The sequence below is a fragment of the Lepus europaeus genome, chromosome 14 (genome assembly GCF_033115175.1).
Source record: "Lepus europaeus isolate LE1 chromosome 14, mLepTim1.pri, whole genome shotgun sequence".
Lineage (NCBI taxonomy): Eukaryota > Metazoa > Chordata > Mammalia > Lagomorpha > Leporidae > Lepus > Lepus europaeus.
In genome coordinates, this window is record NC_084840.1 from 77559712 (window position 1) to 77586426 (window position 26715).

At 38.7% G+C, this 26715-nt stretch overlaps 1 protein-coding gene across 2 annotated transcripts; it reads right to left on the reverse strand.

Moving 5' to 3' along the window:
* Positions 1 to 1472: 1472 nt before the first annotated feature.
* TUBAL3 (tubulin alpha like 3) lies at positions 1473 to 18386 on the reverse strand. 2 transcript variants are annotated; one of them, XM_062211026.1, is made up of 3 exons: positions 18147 to 18386; positions 4251 to 4403; positions 1473 to 2753 (listed from the first exon to the last, which is right to left on the reverse strand). In XM_062211026.1, exons 1-3 carry the CDS (start codon positions 18247 to 18249, stop codon positions 1813 to 1815), a joined length of 1197 nt encoding a protein of 398 aa, XP_062067010.1. In that variant the 5' UTR covers positions 18250 to 18386; the 3' UTR covers positions 1473 to 1812. The 2 variants fall into 2 exon arrangements, with proteins under 2 accessions (XP_062067010.1, XP_062067011.1); XM_062211027.1 differs by lacking the exon at positions 18147 to 18386 and adding an exon at positions 16705 to 16742.
* Between the last annotated feature and the right edge of the window lie 8329 nt (positions 18387 to 26715).

Consider the following 26715-nt stretch of genomic DNA (forward strand, 5'->3'; position numbering starts at 1 on the left):
TTTATATTCATTAAATAAAAGTTAAAAAAATATTTAAAAAATGAAAATAAAAAAGAATATCCAGAGAACTGTTACAAATGGAGAGTCATGCTTTCCCCTCAATTGTGCTGTGAAGCTGAAATAAGTAAAGCACATTTTATAGAATGAGGAGAAGGAAGAAGAGGATTCAGGAGGAGGAGGAGGAGGGGAGAAGAGGAAGGGGGAGGAGGGGAAGGAAGGAGAGAGTAATGAGGAGGAGAAAGGAAAAAAGAGAGGGAGGGAGGGAAGGAAGAAAGGGAAAGAGAGGAAAGGAGGGAGGGAGGGAGGGAGGGAGAGGGGGAGGGAGGAAACGATGAGGTGATGCACAAGCAAGAGGAAAGTGACAGCAATGTAGTTTGGGAAATCTCACAAAAGACACAGCTTCGTGTCTCTAGCTGAGGCTTTAGTACCACTACCTTTAGATGTCTATGTGGGCTAAAAGAATTTACCTTGTAGAAGGCAAGAGGAAAATGTAGCTGGAAAGCTAAGGCCCTAAGGTAAAGCAGCAGAGGAACGAGGCTCCTGGAGAGCGCCCTCTGTTCAAGAGCAACACCTGAGCCCACACCAGCTCATTTGCAATATCTACTTCACCTTAACTCTGAATTATTAATTGGGCTAAACATCATGATTTTTAAAAGTCTTACTAGTGGTCTTAAACCATTTATAGTCCATTAACAGTTATTTTGTAAACTGTATTCCATTGGTATTTTTTAAATGTTAAATGCTCAGGTCATACCCCTATTGCTCCCCATATTGCCATTTAACATTTAACTCTTGGGGCCTGCATTGTGGCATAGGGGGTAAAGCCACCAGTCTATGAGGCAGGTATTCCATATGGGCGCCAGTTCAAGTCTTGGCTGTTCCACTTCCAATTCAGCTCCCTGCTAATGGCCTGGGAAAGCAGTAGAAGATGGCCCAAGCATTCGGGTTCCTGCATCCATGTGGAAGACCTGGATGAAGCTCTTGGCTCCTGGCTTCTGGCTGGCCCAGCCCTGACCCTAAAAAATAAACATTCCCTCTCTCTCTCTGTCTCTGCCTCTCCCTTTCTGTAACTCTACCTTTCAAATAAATAAAAATAATTTTTATATAAAAAATGGAAAAAAGAATCAGACTCTTAACTGAACGTCTAAAATGGCTCTGATGGAGGGCTCACTGGACACGCTTTGAGGACAGCTCCTCAAGGACAAGGTTGCTGAAGAGACAATTTTCACTCTCTGACCTACAGGACACCCAGATCCAAATGTTGAAAAGATGTAAGGATTTTCTTTTTGTTTGTATGATAAGCAAACTGACAGCTTAAGGTATACATCTGCAGGAATAAAAAGAAACATATTAAAAATGTTCATAATTTAATCAATGTATAAAATATAGATATAGGGAAACAACATTCATAATCATCATGTGATATTTTCCATCTCAAGAACAAGAAATAAAAAGCATAATCTTTAGGGATTCACAGTCTCTTGGTTAAAAAATATAAGGAAAGAATAAAGCCAGGTTTTCATTCTGACAAAAGGCAAACAAACAAACAAAAATCACCAACTAGAATAAACCAGTTATTCAAAGAACTCTGAACCTCAGCAGGCTCGCAGGGATCACAGCTGAATTAGACAAAGAAGTATGTGATCATTGTTAATAATGACCCACGTAATTTAGTGTGGAACTTAGGGTCTTGCCTGATTTTAGATACTCTTCTAAAAGGAGAAACTATCTACTAAATGTATAATGGCTTGAAGAGAAAGCACGCATTAGAACTTAACATTCATTTCCACCATTCATCCATAGTTCCATGCATCAGGAACTTTGCCCCACTTCCTCATAATCCTTCTCCAGGGCTGCCAAATCTTCCCTGGCCTCTGAGAATTCTCCTTGTTCCATGCCTTCTTGAATGTACCAGTGCAGAAAGGCCCTCTTGGCATACATGAGGTCAAACTTGTGGTCTAGGCGGGCCCAGGCCTCCACAATTGCCGTGGTGTTGCTCAGCATGCAGACAGCCCTCCGGAGCTTGGCCAGGTCCCCTCCTGGTATCACCTCTGGTGGATGATTGTTGACGCCCACCTTGAAACCAGTTGGACACCAATCTACAAACTGAACAGAGTTCCTCGACTTTACAGCTGCAATTGCTGCATTCACATCCTTAGGCACCACATCCCCCCTATAGAGCAGGCAGCAGGCCATGTACTTCCCAAGCCGAGGGTTACACTTGACCAGCTGGTTGGAGAGCTCAAAGCAAGCAGCAGTGATGTCTGACACGGAGGGCTGCACATGGTAGGTTTTCTCGGCAGAGATGATGGGGGCAAAGGTTGTCATGGGAAAGTGTATTCTTGGATAAGGGACTAGGTTAGTCTGGAATTCAATTAGGTCCACATTCAAGGGCCCTTCAAACCGAAGAGAAGCAGTAATGGAAGATACCACCTGACCTATCAACCTATTAATGTTGGCATAAGAGGGGCGTTCAACACCAAGTTTGTGATGGCAGATGTCATAGAGGGCTTCATTGTCCACCATAAAGGCACAGTCCAAGTGCTCTATGGTAGAATGGGTAGTGAGGATGGAATTGTAGGGCTCTACTATAGCAGTGGAGATCCTGGGAGCTGGATAGACAGCAAACTCCAATTTAGTCTTCCTGCTATATTCTGCTGAAAGCTGCTCCATTAAGAGAGATGTAAATCCTGATCCAGTGCCTCCTCCAAAGCTTCGGAAAATCAAAAACCCCTGGAGTCCACTGCACTGCTCTGCCTGGGGAAAGTAAACACGATGTGAGAAATCAGACAAATAAATCCAGAGGCAGTGAGCTTGAGGGTAATGGAAGGATACAATTCCTCAAAACAAAAAAAAAAAAAAAAAATTGAAGAAAGAACTAGCTTACCACTAACTCCACAGCAAACATAGCTACTTTGAAATATATTTGAGAGGTACTAATTCATAAGAATAATCTAAAACATTTTGAATCCTGACATGATGCCACACGTGGAAAATTCCAAACTTGACTTCATGTGATGGGTGTAGTCAAAATGCAGACATGCTAAATATATAGTATAAAATTATATAAAATTATCTTCAGTCTATGCATACAAGATGTATATAAAACATAAATAAATTTTATGTTTTGATTTGGATTTCATCCCCAAGATATTTCATTTCATATATGCGAATATTTCAAAATCTAAGAAAAATCTGAAATCTAAAACATTTATTTTCCCAAGAATATCAGATAAAGTATACTTATACAGCAAAGCATAAAAATTAAATTTTCACTACCCTCCATGTATTTATCTGGATAAGATCTATAGTAAGGCTTTTATCAACCAAAAGGAAAAAGAAAAAGAAAGAGAAAATGATAAACAAAATATTCAAATGGTGCAGGGGGCAGATTATTTGGTGAACCAATTAGGATGCTCACATCCCATATCACAGTGCCTAGTTCAAATCCGGCTCCCCCATTTCCAATTCAGCTTCCTGCTAACATGCACTAATAGTTTGGTCCCTGTCATCCTTGTGGAAGACCTGAATTGAGTTCATGGCTCGAAGCTTTGGCCTGGCCCAGGCCAGGCTGATCATTGTAGGCATTTGGGAATGAACCAACAGATGGGAGACCTCTTGTTTGTCTATCTGTCCACTTCTCAAATGAGTAGATAAGTAAAAATTTTAAATATATGTATACATAGAAGCAAAATAATGTTATCCCATAGTAGATGAAAAGCCCATTATCTGTATGCTCTATCTGTAGTGCTGATGTAAAAGTGTGGTGTTATATAAAGATTATGCCAAACACCAAAACACTTATTCAGCAAGGAATCTTCAGACTCAGCTCCTTAACAGAAAAATTAACCATCAGTAAATAGAATAACTAATCTCCAGGCAGGGTGTGCTCCTGTTAACGTCACAAATAGTGATGACTATTGGAAAATTAAAATGTTTTAGAGTGCTTCAGAAGTCTCTGAAAACAAGGCAAGCCCTGAGTTAGCAGAAGAAGGGAAGATGGGGACTACTGAGAAAGAATAAAGGCTTTTGTCATCCTTCCCACCTAACAGGGTGTGTTCAAAGCCCAGGTTAAGATTCTTCCCCAGTTCTGATCACCCAGAGTGAGAGGGCTAGGTGGCAATGGTGATGGTGAGATAGATTGATAAATAGATAGGTCGGCAGATCAATAGATAGATAATGCTGGGGAGTTCTGCTACAGGATCATAACTTCCCAGGCACAGTCTGGGTCAGAGCAGAAGATGAGCCACTTGCCAGCTTCCGGATCCTCTCTAGCACAAGATCGATGATCTCTGAGCCCACAGAGTAGCGACCTCGTGCGTAGTTGTTCGCAGCATCCTCCTTCCCACTAAGCAGCTGCTCTGGATGGAAGAGTGAACGGTACTTTCCAGTACGGATGCCATCTGCAGAGAATGAAAGGAAGTCAGCTGTTAGCCCTTAGCTAATCTACTCAGGGGCCCCTATCCTGAATCCCATCTTTCTCCAAATATTGTGGTAAAGAATGAAATTTAAACTCCAGAATTCCTAATCTAGAAAAAGATTTCTTTTCAAAAAATAATTGTGTGTGTGTGTGTGTGTGTATGAAAGGAATAATAATAGAGAGAGATCTTCCATCTGCTGGTTCATATCTGAAATGGCTACACCAGTTAAGGCTGGGCCAAAACCAGGAAGCAGAATACCATCTGGTCTTCCATGAGGATGGCAGGGGTACAAGTTCTTGGGCCATTCTCCGCTGCCTTCCCACAAGCATTAGTTTCCCACTGGATCAGAAGTGGAAAAGCCAGGACTCAACCTTGGCACCAAAGAGCTGTGTCAGCCCTAGAAGCTCACTGCCTAAGTGGAGATTCATCAAGAGCAACACTGTTCTCTCAATTCACCTTGCACTCCTTTGTATGACCATGAATTTCTAAACCGCCATTCGCATACCCCAAAATGATCTTAAAATTGAGTTTAAATAACTTTTAACTGCTTACATCCAAAAGAAAACCAAGGTTTAGATGTTGTGAAGATATAGTCATAACTAAGATATATACATGCATATAATTCTTGGTAGACTATTTGCTTCCTACTTGAAGCTATATGTTAATTTTCAGTCTAAGGAGGTAATTTACGGACATCTTCTTGTGACAATTTCCAGCTGGGTTCTTATGGGTTATTAGGTCCATAGATTCCTTTAGTAAAATTCTTGCTTCAAGTTTAGTAGTTATAGAATCTGCTATTCATAACAACACCCATCCCATCCATCCTGACTTTCTGGACATTTGCATATTTTGCTTGAAGACTTCCGTACCTGATCTGGTCTTCTAAACCAACATCTTCAGAGATTTTGATGGTTTTTAAACACAGCTGTTTCACTGTCCCTTAGCTTCCTTAACTCCAATGTCAGTCAGCAGCACTTGAATCATCATCACTCAGAACTATTCGATTTCCAAAATTTTTTTATTTTTTATTTTTTTGACAGGCAGAGTGGACAGTGAGAGAGAGAGACAGAGAGAAAGGTCTTCCTTTTCCCTTGGTTCACCCACAATGGCCACTGCAGCTGGCGCGCTGTGGTCGGCACTCTGCACTGATCCGAAGTCAGGAGCCAGGTGCTTCTCCTGGTCCCCCATGCGGGTGCAGGGCCCAAGGACTTGGGGCCATCCTCCACTGCACTCCCAGGCCACAGAAGAGAGCTGGACTGGAAGAGGAGCAACCAGGACAGAATCCAGCGCCCAGACCAGAACTAGAACCCAGGGTGCCGGCGCCGCAGGTGGAGGATTAGCCTATTGAGCCACGGCGCCAGCCCCATTTCCAAAACCTTAAACTTGCCAAATCCTTTCTTAGCTTCCTAACCTCCCTGTAACCATGCTTATGATGCAACCCCTGGCTCAACTTCATCCCCCTTTGTTGTTTTGGTCACACACTCTAAGATCTGGCCACATGGAACACCTTGTTAAACCTGCTATAATCCTTTGTGCATCTGTACAGATTTGCAAATGTAGTTCTCTCATGAGGTGTTTGAAGACTTCCTGGACTGTTGTTGTTTCCACCTTGTTGAAGTCATTCCTTCCATTATTAGCTTGAATCATATGAAATTGATGGGGTTTTTTGTTTGTTTAAAACTAGTCACACTCACACACTGGCAATTTTACATAGCTCAATTTAATACCTATGTTAGTGTTGTGACCAGTTACATTTTGTTCTCCTCTAAAATACATTGCTTTTCTGTTAAAAAAAAAAAAAAACAGTGACTTTTATTAAAAAACAAACCTGGAACCAAATCCAGTACCACATTTAAGTCAATGACATTTGGCAAGTTTCTTAAACTTTCAAAGATTCAGTCTCCTCATCTATAAAGTGAGAATGACAATAGTGACTCCTTACAAAGTCCTTGATAAATTAGCAAGTCCTTAATTGAAAAGGAGTAACTGCTTTCCTGAATATTTGCCCCTCAAAAAGTCATCTGTCAATGCCTAATCCCCAGTGTGATACTGTTGGAAATGGGGTCTTCAATATGCAAGTGAGTAATGAGGGGATCATCAGTTAGATTAGATTAGTGCTCTCCTAAGAAGTCATGAGAGATGATTTCCCAGCCAGGTGAGTACACTGCAAAGTGGGCACCACCCAAAAAACAGGAAAACAGCCCTCTACACAAAATGAAATTTTTAAGGGGTGGGATATTTGAATCCCATATCTGAGTGCCCGATTTTAGTCTTAACTCTACTCCCAGTCCCAGGTCCCTATTAATTTGCAGCCTGGGAAGTAACAGGTGATAGCTCAGATGCTTTAGGTCCTGCCACGCACATGGGATACTTGAATTGAGTTTCTGGCTCCTGGGCATTTGGGGAGCATGAATCAGAGGATGGGAGTGTGTGTGTATGTATGTGTGTGTGTGCACACCTGCACATGTGTATGCACAAGCATACATGCCTAAACATGCATGCACATGCTCATGTTTCTCTCTCCTCCTCCTTTCTGAATTAATTGAGTAAAAAATAAATTAATAATTTTTAAAAAGAGCTCTCACCAGAGGCCAACCATGGGGGCACTTTGATCTCAGACTTCCAGCTTCCAGAATTGTGAGGAACAGACATCTGTTGTTGAAGCTCTGCATTTCCAATTGGAATCAACCTACTGACACTAACATCCCATGCCCTGGTCAAATCCGTGCTATACTAAGGTGGTAGCTGGGTAAGAGGTTTGAGTAATCACCTTCCCACAGAGACACGATGTGAACAGCTATACACACACCAAGTTGTCTTCACTGCAGCTATGGAAGCCAAGTGAGAGAACACAGCACCTTATCTTGTTATAGTCACAAGAAAAGTTAAGAAGGAAAGAGTTGCATATGTCATCCCTCCCCCATCTCCCAAGGAGCATGGCCTAGAGAGATGCCTCTCACTTAGGAGAACAAGAGCAAACCAAATCCCAGTGCCAGGTCCACTGTGAAAAACAAAATCAGGTTGAGCCTTCTGGCTCCTGCCCACAAGCCCTTATCCATTCAGTAGTATTTGGTGCCTCCATAACCAGGTGGTATCCACTACCCTCCCCAAACACCAGAGGAAAGCAAAACTCAAGCCTTGCAGAAACAGGAAAGGGAAATGAGGACTGTACCTTAGAGCTCAAAACATAGCCTACTACTCTGAGACCCAGCACCTGGTAGAGCCCAAAGGCCTCTACCACCTAGCCAACACTCACAGATTGAGCCTCTAGACTTACCTGGCATCAGACAGAAACCTGTGCTCCAATGAGTAGGACTCATTTTGGGGTGTGTCACTGCCAGACTTCAATGGGCCTGGAAGGTGCCCCTGAAATCTTGTGAGGCCCAAGGACAATGGAACCCATGTACACCCAGCCTGGGGCCAATCTGGGCAGCCAGGGAACTGTCAGCCCAGACAACAAGGAGCCAAAGGACTGTGTCTTAGAAATCAGTGTTGGGCTGGTACAGCCCAACTCTGGGCAAATCTGCCCACTGGGTTTCCATCCCCAGGCCAGTGCCTGTGGACCATCCTGGACTTGCCCCAATGTCACGTGAGATAGACTTTTTTGGTGTGCAGCACCATTTGTCTTTTGTGGGCCTTGTGTGCATCCCTAAGATTTCACAGAACTTGGTGACTGTGAGACCCAGGTGTGATCCTCCTAGTACTTGCCTGAGGAGCTACCTCTCCCATCACCCCACCAACCTTGGACACACAGAAAGGAATCATGAGACCGTTTTAGAACTCAATATCAGGTTGATAAAACCCAGCATCAAGAAGATTCTGATGGTTCCTTTCCCTAGGTCAGTGACTAGATGGAGTGTTAGAACTTGCTTCAGTGTTCAGTGGAGTTCCATGTTCCTAGCTGAGCAGTCTTGTATCCCAGTCAGATATGTGCAGCATCAGGCAATCGACCACCTCATTAGCCAACAGAACATAGCCTACCTCAGCAGCAGATTAGATTACTTAGACATTCTAGAAGGACAGCGACAAATGAAACCAGATTACTACAATCCTTCAATGTGCAGACGTCATAGTTCAACAAGCATCAGAAAATTCCAGGGAAACAAAATTTCACCAAAGAAGCTAAATAGGTGCCAGAAACCAACCATCTAGGAATGGAAATTTTGAAATGCTCAGAAGAAGATTTCAGAATTGCTGTTTTAAGTAAACTCAATGAAATTCAAGAGAACATAGAGAAATGATCAGCATTCTAACAGAGATTTGATAGAGTAGGAAGTAATTAAAGTCAAGCAAAAAACCTTCAACTGAAAAATATACTCAGTGAAATTAAAAAAAAAAAAACATGATAGAAGGCATCAGTAGCAGAATAGATAAAAGAGAAGAAATAATCAGTGCACTCAAAGATAGGCTATTCGAAAATACAAAGTTGGAGAAGAAAGAAGAGAAATGAAGAAATTGTTGGGAAAATATGAGATAACATGGAAAGAGGAAATATTTGAGTAACTGGGATTTAAGAGGGACTTAAGAACGACAAAGGGATAGAAAAAATATTCCAGGAGATAACCACAGAAAACTTCCCATACCTACAGAAAACTATAACTAGCCTGGTACAGGAAGGTCAAAGGTCACCCAAGACAACACAACCAAGTCTACTCCAAGGTATATTACAATCAAACTCTACAAGGTAAAGAGAGGATTCTGGAAGCTGTATGAGAAAAGAAGCAAATAACAAAATGGGGAACCCAAGTCACCTGACTGCAGACTTCAGAAGTCTTACAGCCCAGAAATTTGTTCCCTTTATATAAAGAAGATAAAATAAAGAGAAAAAAAGAAACCTTATTGTCCAAGAGGGAGTGGGTTGAGACTTTCACAGTACCAAAAGAAAAACAATCGCCAGCCAAGAATACATGTATCGAGCAATGCTCTTCTTCAGAGGAGAAGATGAAGAGATTTTGAGCCAAAGAAAAAGTAAAAGAATTTATCATCACAGACCTGATTTTCAAGAAATGCTGAAGGGAATTATTCAAACTGAAAGAGGCTAATAAGTAAGAAGAAAGTGTCAGAAGGTAGAAAAGTCACTGGTAAGGGTAACTCTAACAACAAATTCAGAATGCTCTAATATTGTAAACATAGTGATGTTAATCATTTACATTTCTATCATGAAGATTCTAAAAATTGTAACTACACTAAAATGTTTAGAGACAGGCAAAATGGGAAAAGCTCATATGTAACAGCAAAATTCCAAATGCAGGGAGAAATGGAACACAAATGTAGAGTGCCTTATTAGGATTATTCTCCTCAATTTTTGATTGTCTCATTTCCCATTTTTAAAATCGATGTCAAGTTGTTATCATTTCAAGATATCTTGTTATAAGCAAAAGGAATATTTTGCAAAAATCAAGGTATAACTACAAAACAAAACCTACACATAGGGATACCAAAAACAATAACCAGGGACTCAAAGTACACCACTAGAGAAAATCCCTTAACCATGAATGAAGATTGGGACAAAGAAATAAAGGGACTATAATAAAAATACAAAGTAAGTATCAAAATGGGCATATTAACATCTTACCTGTCAACAATTATCACATTTCAATGGACTAAATTATTGAATTAAAAGACATAGAGTGACCAAATGGATTTTTTGAAAACAGGACCCAACTATACACTGACTACAAGAAACTGACGTGACCTGCAAGAACACAGAAAGATTGAAAATGAAAGGATGGAACAAGCTATTCCATGCAACTGAGATACAAAAGAAAGCAGGAGTAGCCACAGTTCTATCAGACAAAATGTGTTTTAAATCAAAAGCAGTAAAAAGAGACCAAAAAGGTCATTATACAAAGGGTTCAATCCAGCAAGAGGGAATAATACTTGCAAATATATATGCATGTAGTATTTGAAGCAACCAAATACATAAAACAAATATTAATGGACCTGAAGAGAGAAATAGACTCCAAGACAATAACAATAGAATACTTTAATACCCTTGTAGAAATGGACAGATCATATCCACAGAAAATCAACAAAGAAACAAGAGCTGAACTGTGCTCTAGATCCATTGTACCTGAAATCTATAGAACTTTCCATTCTTCTCCACAGTAAATAGGAAATTTTCCAGAATAGATCATAGAGTAGTTCACAAACAAGTTTCAAAAATTTAAAAAAGTAAAAATCATCTTGAGTATCTTTTCTAACCACAGTGTAGTAAACCTAGAAATCAACAGTGAGAAAAATGTTACAAACTACAAAAAGAAGTGGAAATTAAACAACTTACTCCTGAGCAATCAATAGATCAAGGAGGAAGTCTAAAAATTTCTTGGAATGAATTCAGAAACACAGCATACCCAAATCAATTGGATACAGCAAAAACAGTACTAAGAGAGAAGTTCATAGCAATCAATGACTGCATTAAAAAAAAAAAAAAAAAAAAAAACATGATTTCAAATAAACAACATATGGGTACACCTCAAAGAACGAGAAAAACAAGAATAAATCAAATCAAAAATTGGTAGAAAGAAAGAAATAACAAAACCCAGAGCACAAATAAATAACATAGATGAAAAGAACACAAAATAATAGTAAAATGAAGTTGTTTCTTTCAATAGATAAACAAAATTGATAAACTCTTATCTAGGCTCACAGAGGTAAAAAGAGAGACATTTCAAACACACAGAATATGACATGGTAATGGAGATATTAGCATTGACACCACAGAAATACGGAAAAAAATGGACAAATTATTGGATATATATACATTATACAAATGGAATCATGAGTAAATAGAATACATAAACAGATCAGTAATTAGTAGTAAGACTGAATCAGCAATAAAAATACTACACATCAAACAAAAAAATGGCTTCACTGCTACATTCTACAAAACATTTGAAAAAAGAATTAACACCAATCCTTCTTAAATTATTTCAAAAAAAAAAAAAAGAGGAGGGAATTCTTCAAAATTCATTCTATGATGCCAGCTATAACTTGATACCAAAACCAGCAAAGATACAACAAAAAAAGAAAGTTGCAGGCCAATATCCTTGATGAACACAGATGCAAAAATCTTTACAAAATACTAGCACATAAAAACCAACAGCACGTAAAAAGATCACTCACCATGATCAAGTGAGTTTCAGCTCAGAGATATAAGAAGGGTTCAACATACACAAATCAATAAATGTAGTAATACCGTATCAAAAGAATGAAGGACAAAAGTCATATGATCACCTCAACAAATGCAGAAAAGGCATTTGATAAAATTACTTCATGATTAAAAACTCTGACCAAATTAAGTATACAAAGAACATACCTCAATATAATAAAGACCACAATTAACATCATATTGAATAGGGAAATAATCAGACTTTCTAAGAACTGAAACAGCACAAGGATGATCACTTTTATTCAGCATAGTACTGGAGATCCTACCTAGAGCAATTAAGCAAGAGAAAGAAATAAAGGGCATTCAAATTAGAAATGAGGAAGTCAAATTGTCACTGCTTCCAGGTGATAATTTTATATATAGAAAACCCCAAAGATTTCACCCAAAAAATGTTTAAAGTAATAATTCAGTAAAGTTGCCAGATGTGAAGTAGATGTAAAAAAAAAAATCATTAGAATTGTCAAACACCAGAAGAAAATCATCTAAATAAAATTAATCAATTTTTAAAAAATATCATGTAGGATCTCTGTCTTTAATGTGCTGTACACTCTTATTTAATGCTATAACTAGTACTCCAACAGTATTTTTTCACTTTGTGTTGCTATGTGGGGGCAAACTGTCAAAATCTTTACTTAATATATACTAAACTGATCTTCTGTATATAAAGAGAATTGAAAATGAATCTTGATGTGAATGGAAGGGGAGAGGGAGCGGGAAAGGGAAGGGTTGCAGGTGGGAAGGAAGTTATGGTTGGGGGAAGCCATTGTAATCCATAAGCTGTACTTTGGAAATTTATATTCATTAAATAAAAGTTTAAAAAAATCAAGAGAATAATCACATTTCCAATAGTTACCTCCCCCCCAAAAATGCATAAAATACCTGGAACAAATTTAACCAGGTTAGTGAAAACTATCTAGAAAGAAAACTATAAATCATTGATGAAAGAAATTGAAGAGGTCACAAAGAAATGGAAAGACATTCTGTTTTCATGGATTGAAAAATCACTATCATTAAAATGTGCAAACTACCTAAAGCAATTCACATATTCACTGTAATCCCTACCAAAATACCAATGATACTTTTCCCAAAACTAGAAAAGACACCACTAAAATTTGTGTGGAACCACAAAAAAAAAAAAATTGCCAAAGTGATCATGAGCAAAAAGAACAAAGCAGGAGGCATTATACTACCAGTAACTAAAACAAAGCTACAGTAATTAAAACAGCAAGGTATTGGCATAAAATCATAGACAAACAGAATAAAATAGAGACCCTAGAAGTAAACCAATACATCTACAGTTAACTGATCTTTGACAAAGGTCCTAAAAACATGCATTGAATAAAAAGTCTTTTTAATAAATGGTGCTAAGAAATTTGGTTATACACATGCAGAAGAATAACCTAGAGCACTCCCACCTTGTACAAAAATCAATTCAAAATAGATTTTCTGGATCCAACCCCAAAAGCACAGGAAATAAAAGCAAAAATTGACAATTGAGTTTCATCAAACTAAAGAGCTTTTGCACAGCCAGGGAAACAATCCACAGAGTGAAGAGACAACCAACAGAATAGGAGAGTTAATTTATAAGGTAAATGTCTCATAAGGGTTTAATGTCCAGAATATATAAAGAACTCAAACAATGCCAACAGAAAAAAATGCAAACAATCCAATTTTAAAATGGACAATAGACCTAAAAAGATATTTATCAAAGAAAGACATACAAACGGCCAACAGATACATGAAAAATTCTCAGCATCACTAATCATCAGGTAAATCCAAATCAAAACCACAATAAGATAGCTCCTCACTGCAGTAAAATTAGCTATTATCAAAGAGAGAGAGAGAGAGAGAGAGCAAAAAATGAGGCTAGAGTTATGGCTGAGAGGATTAAGCTGCTGGCTAAGATGCTGGCATCCCAAATGAGCACTGGTTCAAGTCCCAGCTGCTCCACTTCCAGTCTAGCTTTCTACTAATGTATCTAGGAAAGCAGCAGAAGATGGCCCAGAAACTTGGGCCCCTATCATCCACGTGGGAAATCCAAAGGAGTTCTAGCCTCCTGGCTTCAGCCTTGCCCATTTCAACTGTTGCAGCTGTTTAGGGAGTAAACCAGAATATGGAAGATCTTTCTTTTTCTGTAACACTGTCTTTCCAAATAAAAAAATCTTAAAAAAATGGTAACAAGTGTTGGCAAGGATGTGGAGAAAAGGGAACCCTTGGACACTTGGTAGGAATGTAAATTATTGCTGCCTTTGTGGAAAACAGTATGGAGGTTCTTCAGAAAAAAAAAAATAGAACTACCATATGATCCAGCAGACCCTCTTCTGATTATAAATCTAAGGAAAAAAAATTTTTTAAAAAGGCAGGGTGGGGCTGGAGAGAGCAGTTGTGGTGCAGTGGGTAAAAAGCCACTACCTGCAATGCTGCCATCTCCTGTGTGAACTAGTTCAAGACCTTGCTGCTCTACTTCCAATCCAGCTCCTTGCTAATATACGTAGGAAAGCAGCATCAGATGACCTAAGAGTTTGGGACCCTGCACCCACATAGGAGACCCAGAAGAAGTTCCTGGTTTCTGGATCTGCCTGGCCCACCTCTGGCCATTGTAGCCATTTGGGGAGTGAACCAGCAAATGAAAGATTCTCTCTCTCCCTCTCTCTCTTCACCTCTCTCTCTCTTTCCCTCTCTCTCCTTCTCTCTCCCTCCCTCCCTCTCCCTCTCCTCTCTCTCCCTCTCCTCTCTGTGTAACTCTGACTTTCGAATAAATAAATAAATATTTTTTAAAATCTAAAGAAAATAAAATCCATCTCTCAAAGAAACATCTGAACTCCCCTGTTTATTGTAGTACTATTCACAATAGCCAGGAAATGGAAATGATTTAAGTGCCCATCAATTGATGAATGGATAAGGAAAACATGGTACATACGGACAATGAAGCATTACTTAGCCATAAAAAGGATAAAATCTTATCATTTGCAACACCATGGATGGAACTGGATAGAGGTGAGTATGTTAAGTGAAATAAGCTAAACACAGAAAGACAAATATCACTGATCTCACTCATCTGTGGAATCTAAAACATTTAGGTGATCTCATAGAAATTAAAAATACAACAGGGGTTACCAGAGGCTGGGGCGGAAAGTGGAGAAAGAGGGAGGAAGAAAGGGTAATTGATGGGTGTATAAAGTTCTGGGGTTCTATTGCACAGTAGGATGAAGATAGATAATGTTGACTTATTATATATTTCTATATTTAAAAACTAGAAGATAGGATTCTTGGATGTTTCCAAAATAAAGAAATGTTAAATAGTTGAAAGAATAAAGAATTTACCCTGATTAGATATCACATAGTATACACATGTAATGAAGCATCACATAGTGCCTCATAAATATGCACAATTTCATATGACTATGAAACATTTTTAAAGAAAAATAAACACATAAAATTAGAATTAAGAAGATCCAAAAAAATTAAATTCCATGTCCCACACTGAACTTGTCTCTACTACAAAATAAGGTCCTCCTATAATATTCATATTTCATCTATCAATCTCAGGGAGGCTCTTCTGTCTTCTCTGTCTAGAATATTTATTTAACACATAAGGGAGTTTTAAAGATATCAAGGAAGAATGGAAGTAGAAGATAGCATCCATTTTCTACATAGACATTTCCCTGATCAGTTTTCTTTTCTATTCTCAACATCAGGACATTAGGTGAAGCCTACATGTTACAACAGTCCTGTAACTTTCTCCAATTCACACTGTCTCGATAAATATCTGGCACATAGCATGTACCAAGTAAATGTTGAAGAAATTAATGAATAAATCTCTGTAACCAATCTTACTAACTCAATTTGTTTTTAATCATCTTTTTCCATGCTAGAAAGTCTTTACTGCCCCCTACTATTTCCTTTAAAATTCAGATTAAGCATCTTATTCAAGGAGACTCCATTTTTTGCCTTCTAAGACTACAGTTGTTAAAACTGTTTGTTTTCTTTTTCTTTTTTTTTTTTTTTTTTTTTTTTTGGACAGGCAGAGTGGACAGTAGAGGGAGACAGAGAGAAAGGTCTTCCTTTTTGCCGTTGGTTCACCCTCCAATGGCCGGCACACCGCGCTCATCCGATGGCAGGAGCCAGGTGCTTCTCCTGATCTCCCATGGGGTGCAGGGCCCAAGCACTTGGGCCATCCTCCACTGCACTCCCTGGCCACAGCAGAGAGCTGGCCTGGAAGAGGGGCAACTGGGACAGGATCGGTGCCCCGACCGGGACTAGAACCCGGTGTGCCAGCGCCACCAGGCGGAGGATTAGCCTACTGAGCCATGGCGCTGGCCAAAACTGTTTGTTTTCTAAACCACTAGATTATGTTATTTATAATCCTGTTTTAGTCTTCAATGATTCCTATTTATCAACTCATTTTCCATGTTCAAGCCAAAACAATACTCACAGGTGTCTGAATGTATCATTGCTTGTGGTGTCTATTCTCTCGTCTGTGAACTATTCTGCACCCATTCAAGACTCAGATGGAATATCACTTTGTCAAAAAAGCTTCTGATACTTTCCAGAGAAGTAATTCTGAGCTTCATTTCCTTCAGATCCTCATAATCAGGTCCGTGACAACCCTATAACCCACTGACTCCCACTCACAACAGTCCCTGCCCCATCACCCCTCTGTTTTTCTCCATACCACTATCACCATTAGACATGCTATTTGTTTGGTTCTTATTGGTCTGAACCCCACTTGAAAGTCAGCTCCATGAGGACTAAGACTTGACTCTCCAGAGTCAAGAATGATGCCTAGGACAGATAAGGTTCTCTTACCTGTTGAATAAAACAAGGAAAGTCAGTGGCTTCTCCTGAAATCTGAGAACTGTGTTCAGGGACCCCCAAAGTCACCATTCCTCCAGGCTGAGTCCCAGAGGATTGGAATTTTTCTTTCAGTCTTCACCTTCTCTTTCTCCTCTGACTTCCTCAGCTTCTGATCCTGAGCCTTAATCCTCCCATTTGCCTACCATCTCTGGATGGGCACAGGCTAAAATATCTGCTTTAACATCCCTAATACTGAGATCTGACTTCTTATACTGCTCCCTCAGCTACATTTGTCAAAGTTTGTTAGGGACATACATTTCCAGCCTGCCCAGCTCCCAGACACAAGATCTCTGCTGAGGCTCACAGTTGCAAACTCCTACTTATCTGAAACAAAAACACAGATATTCTATTAAAGCATGTATAACTCAAGTCAGAATATAAAACAATTGCTTCTCTTAGCATTCGTATGAATCTCATCCTTTCTTAAAGTCATCAATAATTCCTTATTTTTTACTTTCACAGTATCCAACAGAGTAATGTTGGACCATATATAGACCTCAACAGGTTTTAATTTCACCCTCTCAAAATTATTTATCTGTTCATTCACATGGGTATGAGTCTACTTTCCCTTATAATTTTGTAACTTATTCTGGCTCCACTCTGATAAGAAAATCAACTCCAATTTAGTATGGACAGACTGTGTTTTCCAAAGATGGCCACAACAATATATCTCATCTCACACATGTTCCTAGAACCTCACTATTCTGTAACAAAAGGAGGGATTTTTGTCTCCTGCCTGGGGGATCTTTATAACTGCCTAGATTCATTGAGAATAGCTGAAGTGATACTCTGTGATTTCAACGAATGAGTTATAGAAATGTCATGAACTTCTCTCTTGTTTTCTTGGGATTATAATTCTTGGAACCCAGCTGCCATACCACAAAGAAACCCAAGCAAGCCATATAGATGCCCAAGTCAAAAGGGGCCAGGCTCCCAGTTACAGCCCTGGCCCAGGCCTCAGTCAATAGCCAGCACCAACTTGGCAGCCATGAGAGTGAGCCACCTTCAAAGTAGATCTCCCAGCTTCCCCTTGAACCTTCTTAGCTGGTCCCAAGTGAAACAGAGAGGTGTTGTTCCTCTGAGCCCAACACAAATGGCAGATTCATGAACAACATAGTGAATGTTACTGTCTTAAACCACTAAGTCTGGGAATTGTTAATTACACAGGAATAAATAACCAACATCTACATTCTTCTCTAGATTTTCTTTTAAGTCAGTAAGAATCTATATGCTCTCCAGAATTCTCTAGTTTCAAGTTTTTGAACAAGAAATTACAAAGTTCAGCATTAACAATCATAAAGTTGTGATGTTTTCCCCCACAATTTGAAGATTTATTTGACTCTTCTTTGAAATCATTTTCAAATAGTCTACAAGTAAAAAATGACAACATTTTAGATTCTTTACCAATGGATTCTAACAACTGGCTCTCAAATCCAGGAGATTTAGTGTTTTATTCTGATAAATGTGCAGATAAATTTTAATGGTTTTAACTAGTTTTATCACATAGGGAAACCTAATCTTCCCTTTGGATATGTTTGTCTTGCTCATCACTCTAAATTGTCACTGAATGAAGCTTTACAATTGGAAAACTTCCACATGATCATGTACAGGTAGATTAGCTAGCTCTGATAATCACAAGCACTTGACTTGCTTATTTTGTCTGGGTTAAGTACACTAGAATGCAAAATTTACATTACCTATAACAGTTGGTTCTAAATCCATGAAGAGTGCTCTGGGCACATGATTCCCAGCTCTTGTCTCGCAAAAGAAGGTATTAAAAGATGTACTCATATGCTCCATGTTAGCATTTTCCGGCTGATGCTGTTTACTGTCAAGAAGGATGCCATCTGGCTGGATTCCATGTTCCAGGCAATAAAGTTCCCAACAAGCGTCCCCAATCTGGATGCCAGCTTGACCAATATGAATGGAAAGGCACTCCCTCTGAAACAAGCCATTGTAAGTTAGAACCAAACAGGTGTTTTTAAACAACATGAGCAATGTCATTCAGCACCTCTTGTTACAGATAAAAGAAGTCAAATTAACAATATCACAAAAGAAATTTGTTATAAGGATAATCAAAAGTGTCTCATGGAAACGAAAAACTATCATACAGGTAGCTCCAGGAACAACTGAACCAAGGACTCAAATCCCACTAAAATGTTTCTTACAACAACAAAAATTATATACCCACTGTGTAGTAGACTAAGAACTGGGTTAAGCTTATTTATAGTCTCATAATCTGTATAGCAATTTCTATAGATACTTATATAATCTATAAGTATCAGGCTGACTTAACAAGAAAAAAAATAGCTAGTTTTTGGTAAGGAATAAAACTAAAGTCAATGTATAAAATTGTCACATGTTAAAGCTCATTATAGATAAATTAGAGACATTATCTTTTTCACACCCTGAAATTTTATATTTCCTATTATATGTACTCTGAATAAGGAAGGATATTCTAAGCTTAAAAGTAATGGAGTGGGAGGCTGGCACCACGGCTCACTAGGCTAATCCGGGGGGCCAGATTCTGTCCCGGTTGCTCCTCTTCCAGTCCAGTTCTCTGCTGTGGCCCAGGAGGGCAGTGGAGGATGGCCCAAGTGCCTGGGCCCTGCACTGGCATGAGAGACCAGGAGGAAGCACCTGGCTCCTGGCTTCAGATCAGCACAGTGTGCCGGCCATGGCGGCCATTTAGGGGGTGAACCAATGGAAAAAGGAAGACCTTTCTCTCTGTCTCTCTCTTTCTCTCTCTCTCTCTAACTCTGCCTGTCAAAAAAAAAAAAAAAAGGCTGGAAAAAAAAATAATGGAGTGGGGTCAGCTCCGTGGTACAGAAGGTTAATCCTCCACCTGCAGCGCCGGCATCCCATATGGGCATTCATTCTAGTCCGGGCTGCTCCACTTCCAGTCTAGCTCTCTGGTAGGACCTAGGAATGCAGTAGAAGATGGCCCAAGTCCTTGGGTCCCTGCACCCACATGGGAGACCAGGAAGAAGTGCCTGACTCCTGGCTTCAGATCAGCGCAGCTCTGGCCATTGCAGCCATTTGGGGAATGGACCAAAGGAAGGAAGACTTTTCTGTCTCTCCCTCTCACTGTCTGTAACTCTAGCTCTCAAATAAAATAAATAAAATCTTTTAAGAAAAGTAATGGAGTGTTTAGCAAAGAAAAATGCCTTAGATTTAACTACCAAAAATATGAACTTCTATACCATAGCAAACAAATTAATATACAAAACATTTATTATAGAAAGGGCTCTATATGAGTCAATTTTATATGCACTAATTTTAAAAAATCCTTGAGAAACCCACTAAATAGTCAAATTCCATAAACAAATGAATCACAAAAAGGCAATATGAAATGCAAAGATATGGGCACAATGTCATTTAAAGGACTATAAATGTGAGAGTGAAAAACAAGAAATAATCGATTTACTCCACTTAACCTCTCATATATTGCTGGCCTTTTATTTAAAGGATGATGCTTCAATGCAATGGCATGTCATGCAAACCTTAAATGTTTACTCAAAAAAGAAATGATTTATGTCTTGGGAAATGCTTATAATAAAATAAATCAACATTTTTTTTTGAAAAGGCAAACAACATTTTGGTGAATTTAAACAGAGTTATCTACTCTTAGGAGAGGGAAAGAACATCCTAAAAAACTAAAGCAAAAACAATTGTTAATTTTAACATTGTTGGGTTTTGATTGCCAGTGGTCCTGGAACAAGTCTATGCAGAAGGTTTACGTAGTGAGCAGCCTGTCTAATGTATCAACTGAGTCCTTCAAGCTTTTTGACTCAATAAACTAAATGACAGCTCTGCACTTGTCCACAGCTGTGTTGTCTCAAAGTCAGATTCAACCACAGAAAGACCTCAGGCTTCCCAGCCTATCACTGGCCTGTAGTCTACACAGATCACTAGTCAGAGCGAAGGAGAGAGCCCTAACCAGCCACACCCCGACAGACTTGGACTCTGTTCATGCTCAGTGGCATCAAACCCTTGTACTTTGTCTCTGTGATTCATGAGGTGTAACATAGCTCTCTTTGCTTCATGAGAAATTCAAGGTCAGTACTTTCGCAGAGCTTCCACAGTTCTTCTCTGTGTGGTCTCTCATGATAGACTACGAACTTCATTTAAAAAGCATTGCACTTAAGACTGATGAATATTCAATATTTGGAACATAAAACAGTTTCATCATAAATGGATTTTTAATACCCTTATCTTCAAATCAGTATCACATTGCCATGTTGACAGTGATTCAGTCAAGATACAGAGCGCTCCAGTACCACAACTATCCCTCATGTTGGAACACATAACTTTAAATTTCCTTAACATGTTAGATAGCCCAGTGAACTAAGAATATTACAAATGAAAAGAAGTTTGAAAGATTGCTTCCATTGAAGACTTAAAAATTATAAGATACTAAAAACTGAGTCATACAGAAGATTAAAGATTAAGTGGGTTTTAAAAGGTGGACTCAAACAGAATTATTATAATTATTGTTCATTATTGAACCCAAAGAACTTAACTCAAGTGAAGACAAAAAGGTATCCTTGTACTTTACCCTGCTATGCATTTATATGCGTAGCATATAATCCTAGCAACAGTAACCCGGGTCTGAAGTCCCCAGAAACTCTAACAGCATAAGCAAAAGTAAAGCAATCGACCGCTGCAGAAAAATCATCACACCGGTGCAAAACAAAAGTAAGAACTAAAGGAAGGAGGAGATCTTGCTTCAGTGCTTCAATTAAAGGTCGCAAATAACTACAAATCAAGGGAACTTTACTTAGAAGAAACAAAACTACAAACGAACAGATTACAGCCTATCCAAATCTGCTTCCAAATTTTATATATGTTTGTGTGTGTGTATGAATATTGACAGAAACAAATATTCCTTTAAAAAGTTCTCTCAAATAACCACTTATTAAGACTACTTTTTGGGTGAAGGGGCCAACTATGATAAGCAAAACTTACTACAGCACCAAATCAACACTGTCAACAATGTACAAGGACCATAGCCACTTACCATGCTGATCTGAGTGTGCCCCTTCTGCCCTGTGGAAATGATTAAGGAGCATTCCTAACTAGGCTTTATCACCAGCCCGGAAGTGACTCCACCTGAGCGCTGAAAAGCTTTCTTCACTTAAAGCAGTACAGTCTCTTTTCAGTTTTTCAGTTCTCTGGTCTCAAGGTAGGTGTGTTGGACCTGAACAACTTGTGATAAAGTTTGCACACAACTGAAGATGAATTAATGATAACTTACTCAAATCTGCTTCCAATTTATATCTATGTTGAAATAAGCAAATATCCCTTTAAAAATCCTCCTCTTGTATAAGAACTTATTAAGCATTGATGGGGAAAAGGCAAAAATGTGAGTAAAATGTGTTACAACAGCAAATCAACTTTTTCTATTACATGAGTATAATAGGAATATCTTCCCCTTAAATAAGATTTAAACAATCCTTAAACCCATAGAGAAAAACAATGAGGTGTCTTTCCTTACTCATAAATTTAAGGCATCGGAAGTGTTTTTAACATCTACCTCCCACTCATGCACCTCAACCACCATCACTTAAAGATGGGGATTTGTAGGGTTTTATTTATAGCAAATTATCAGACTGCCACATATAACAATTTTTGGTTAATTGAATTAAGATCAGACAACACACTTCAAATGATTTCTCTCTTTATATTTTATTGAGATTCCCTTTATATACTGTTATGTGGTTAACTTGCTAAGATGTTCCAAGAATGTTTGAAAAGAATTTACATTCTGCAGTTGTAGGATACAATGTTTTAGATAGCTTGGTCAAACTGATTTATTAGGCAGTCCAACTTTTATGTAACAATTATTTTAAAGGCTTTGTAAAAATTTTGTTATTAAGAATTTCTCTAATTTCTTTTTCTGTAAATTCTTGCTTCATATATTTTGAGACTTAACAGAAGCATAGATGATTTAAATTTTTATGTTTTCTTTGGAACTGAAACTGTGTCATTTTTGAATGACTCTTTGTATTAAGTATTTTTGCCTTAAAGTCTTTATTATTAAATATTAATATTATTATTTTAATGCAATTTATTGAATAGTATTTGAATATCTTTTCCCATCTTTTTCTATTGTTTGATAGTTAAAAACTTTTAATATTCTAATATTTGGGGTTTTTTTTAAAGATTTATTTGTTTATTTAAAAGGCAGAGTTACAGAGAAGCAGAGGTAAAGAGAGAGAGGGGGAAAGGTCATCCATCAGCTGGTTCACTCCCCAAATTGCCACAATGGCTGGAGCTGGGCTGATCTGAAGCCAGGAGCCAGGAGCTTCTTCCAGGTCTGCCACGCAGGTGCAGGGCCCCAAGCACTTGGGCTGTCCTCTATTGCTTTGCCAGGCCGTAACAGAGAGCCGAATCAGAAGAGGAGCAGCCGGGACTTGAACCACAGCCTATATGGGATGCCAGTTTCACAGGCTGAACAGCTTTACCCACTACCCCACAGTGCCAGCCCCTCTCATATTTTGGATGTGTCCTTTGTAAGCATAATATGACACGATTTTTTTTTCTATTTTTGTATTTTAGCTAGATAATTCAGTTAATATTTAATTCAATAGCTGGATTTAGATATACTATCTTATTTTCTGCTATCTGTTTTCTGTGCTAAGTTCCCTTTTCTCTCATTTCTGGTCTTTGAATTAATGAAATGAATTTTAGCATGGTAATGCTTGTTTAATTCAGTAATCAACAATATATTTTTTGTTACTCAAGAATCATAAATCATGGTTCATACCACTTCTTCCTCACAACTTTGGGAAAATGAAGAAAGCACAAAGATCTTCAGCAGTTTCACCCTCAACATTTTATATGTTACACTTGCCTCTGGTTTTGATTTTCACAAAGCCAATCCTATCTGTCTCTCTCTGCCAATTTTTCTTTTTTTTTCAACTTTTATTTAATGAATATAAATTTCCAATGTACAGCTTATGGATTACAATGGCTTCCCCACCCATAACTTCCCTCCCACCCACAACCCTCCCCTCTCCCGCTCCCTCTCCCCTTCCATTCACATCAAGATTCATTTTCAATTCTCTTCATATACAGAAGATCAATTTAGTATACATTAAGTAAAGATTTCAACAGTTTGCACCCACATAGAAACACAAAGTGAAACACACTGTTGGAGTACTAGTTATAGCATTAAATCACAATGTACAGCATATTAAGGACAGAGATCCCACATGAGGAGCAAGTGCACAGTGGCTCCTGTTGTTGACCCAACAAATTGACACTCTAGTTTATGGCACCAGTAACCACCCTAGGCTCTCGTCATGAGTTGCCAAGGCTATGGAAGCCTTCCAAGTTCGCCGACTCTGATCATATTTAGACAAGGTCATAAAAGACAGGGTGAGGATAGTAACCAATGATCCTAAGAGTGGCATTAACCAGGACTGAACAATTATACAGCATTAAGTGGGGAAGAGGACCATCAGGACACACAGGTTGAGAGTAGAGCCATTGGTGGTAGAGTAGAGGTTATGATTACAAAGGAATGAGGCCCAAGTGCGCTAGACAGGGTCTAGAACAAAGGACAGAGTCATTATTAGAGGAGCTAAGAAAGGTGCTGTCTAAGCTACAATTAAGTTTTCTGATTGAGAGGCAAATAGAACCTGACAGAAGGGGCTTGATAATAATCTGGTGGGCTTTAGGCCTTGTAAGTTAAGAGGCCCAGACCTATCTATCTCTTCACATGGGGTACATCCTAAGGGAGGTGTGAACCTCCTAGGGGAAGGCACTCTGTTGACTTTCATTACTTGGCTGGCCTGGGAGGAGAGCTGGCCAGGTAAAGGCAGGTGACATCTCTAACAAGAAATTTACAGTTCTGCCTGCAATGTTGCTGACCCTACTTGGCCGTCCCCTCAGCTGCAGTGGTCACTTTGGAAACTGAGCTGAGTGAAGGGCTTTTCAGCTTAGCGCCAATAAGATCTGTGGCTCTGACCTGGGCATCCTTCGATTCCAGCCTCTGCCAATTTTTCTTCTACTTTTCAGGGCCCTGGTAGTTTCATATATTAAGGAGAAATAGTGAACCGGTTTAATTTTATAAAATTACAGTGATATTCATTTTGTTGCTACACCAAATTTTGCTTATTGGCTCCTGACATTTTCAGTTTGAAATAAGATGAGAGAAAATTAGATAATTTGAGTTATTTCATTTCTGGTCACCTGACAGATTCAGTGATTTTCATTTTTTTTTTTTAATTCTCAACCTCAGAGCTATGATTAACTTAGATTTACAAAGAAATTAAAAGAAAATTAGAAATATCTCCCTTATAATTTCAGAAGTGTATCTTCTCTTTTAGCATTTTTTCTTGGAAATATTAACTCCTATAGGGAAAAGCTTCCCCTAGTAGTGATAATTGGAATTTCTAGCATTAAGGGGTCTTCTAGTGTAATATTAGCTCAGTGTGTCACCTTGGCTAGGCTACAGTCCCCAGTTATTCACTCAAACACATTAATCCAGATGTTGCTGCAGAGGCAGTTTGTCAGTGTAGGATCATGAGACTTCACCAATGTTTCCCAGGTGCTGAATGACAAACCCGCAGAATAGTACAATCTCTTCTGTTCTGCTTCTTTGGTGCCTGGCAATTTTCCGATTCAAATTTGTTATTCTTTATTTCCTGTGCTACTACTTAGCTCGAGGCCTAGTGTAGAGCAGTAGGAATTTAATGAAAACTTTGAGTAACTGACAAAATCATAAGTTCCCAAGAGAATGAAAATTGGAACCGGTCATCCTGCCTAAATAAACACTATTTCAGTCACTGGAAGTACGTCCTCACTGAAATCCCCATTTCAACATCCTGGAGTATCCATCACTTTTGGGACGATTCTTACTGCAGGTCACCTCTGATTATATCATTAAAACCAGTTTTAGGACCTGCAGAGTTGAGGAAGATTATGATTTCTGAGGATCTCACCAAGAATAGCTAGGTGGGAACTATGAAATTGCTGTTTCTGTGGGTAAGAAAATCAAATGCTGGTGACTCCATGTGCTTCGATCTAAACACCTGCATCCTATGAAGCACTGTTTGAGTAGAGACCGACTTCCCAGACATTTCTATATTCTTACACCTTAAGTGCTATGAAGCAATATTTCCTCCTTTAATTTTTGGGAGAGTAATAGAGTGAGAAGGAACAGAGGTTTTGTTAACTAAAGTTTTTTAAAACTAAGACTTTTTTTCCTTGTAGTGTAATGATAATGCAAATTCAGCCTTTGACTACATTTATGAAACTATTTACAAGAAAGCAAAAATGAAAATGTTTTAGAAACCCAGTGATAACCTAGAGACATCTTAATACATTTGACTCATTCTTTTTCTTGTTCAATCACTTACAATTCATAACTCTGAATTTGCCTCTAAGTCTGTTTCCACTTAAAATTTCAATATATTGTTCTATTACACAGTTCACTGCTCATTTTTATTGGCTGAAAATATTCTTTCCAGGGCATGGGCTATCATTATTTATTTCCCTAATTTTTTATTATAAACAATGTCATTAATATCTTCATGAATAAATGGTTTTATTTCTTGGGACAAATTCCCAGGAGTGTGATTAATATTGACAAATGAGAGGCTATTTTTCAAGCCACTGACACACATAATGCAGTATTTACAATCGAAGAATGTGTTCATTTGTTTAGCGATTATTTTCTTTTACTGATGCAGATCCTTTTTGGTTTGTTTGCTTTAAGATGTATATATTTATTTGAAAGGCAGAGAGACAGACAGATCTTCCATCTCCTGGTTCACTCCCCAAAAGGACCCAGTAGCCAGGTCGGGGCCCAGCAGAAGCCATGAGCCAAGAATTCTACTGAGGTCTCCCACATAGGCGGCAGGGACCCACCTACCTGCTGCTTTCCCAGGTGCATTAGTGAGAAACTGTATCAGAAGCCTCTAACTGGCACTCCAATGCCATAGGCTGGCCCCAGGTCCTTTTTCTTATGCCTTTGCTGTCTTCTTATAAACATAACATGAAGTCATTTCCGTTGTATTTTGAGAAGGAACCACTGGCCTTAAAGGTGCTCAAAATTAGGGCTGATTGGTATCCAAGAGACAGTCCTGAGAACATTTTTCCATGATCTTTGGTAGTTGAAAATATATCTTTTATGGAGTGTCTACATAGGCAATAACCACTTTAGGTCATAACTTTTTTTAAGATTCATTTTATTTATTTGAAAGAGTTACGGAGAGAGGGAGAGACAGAGATCTTCCATTTACTGGTTTACTCTCC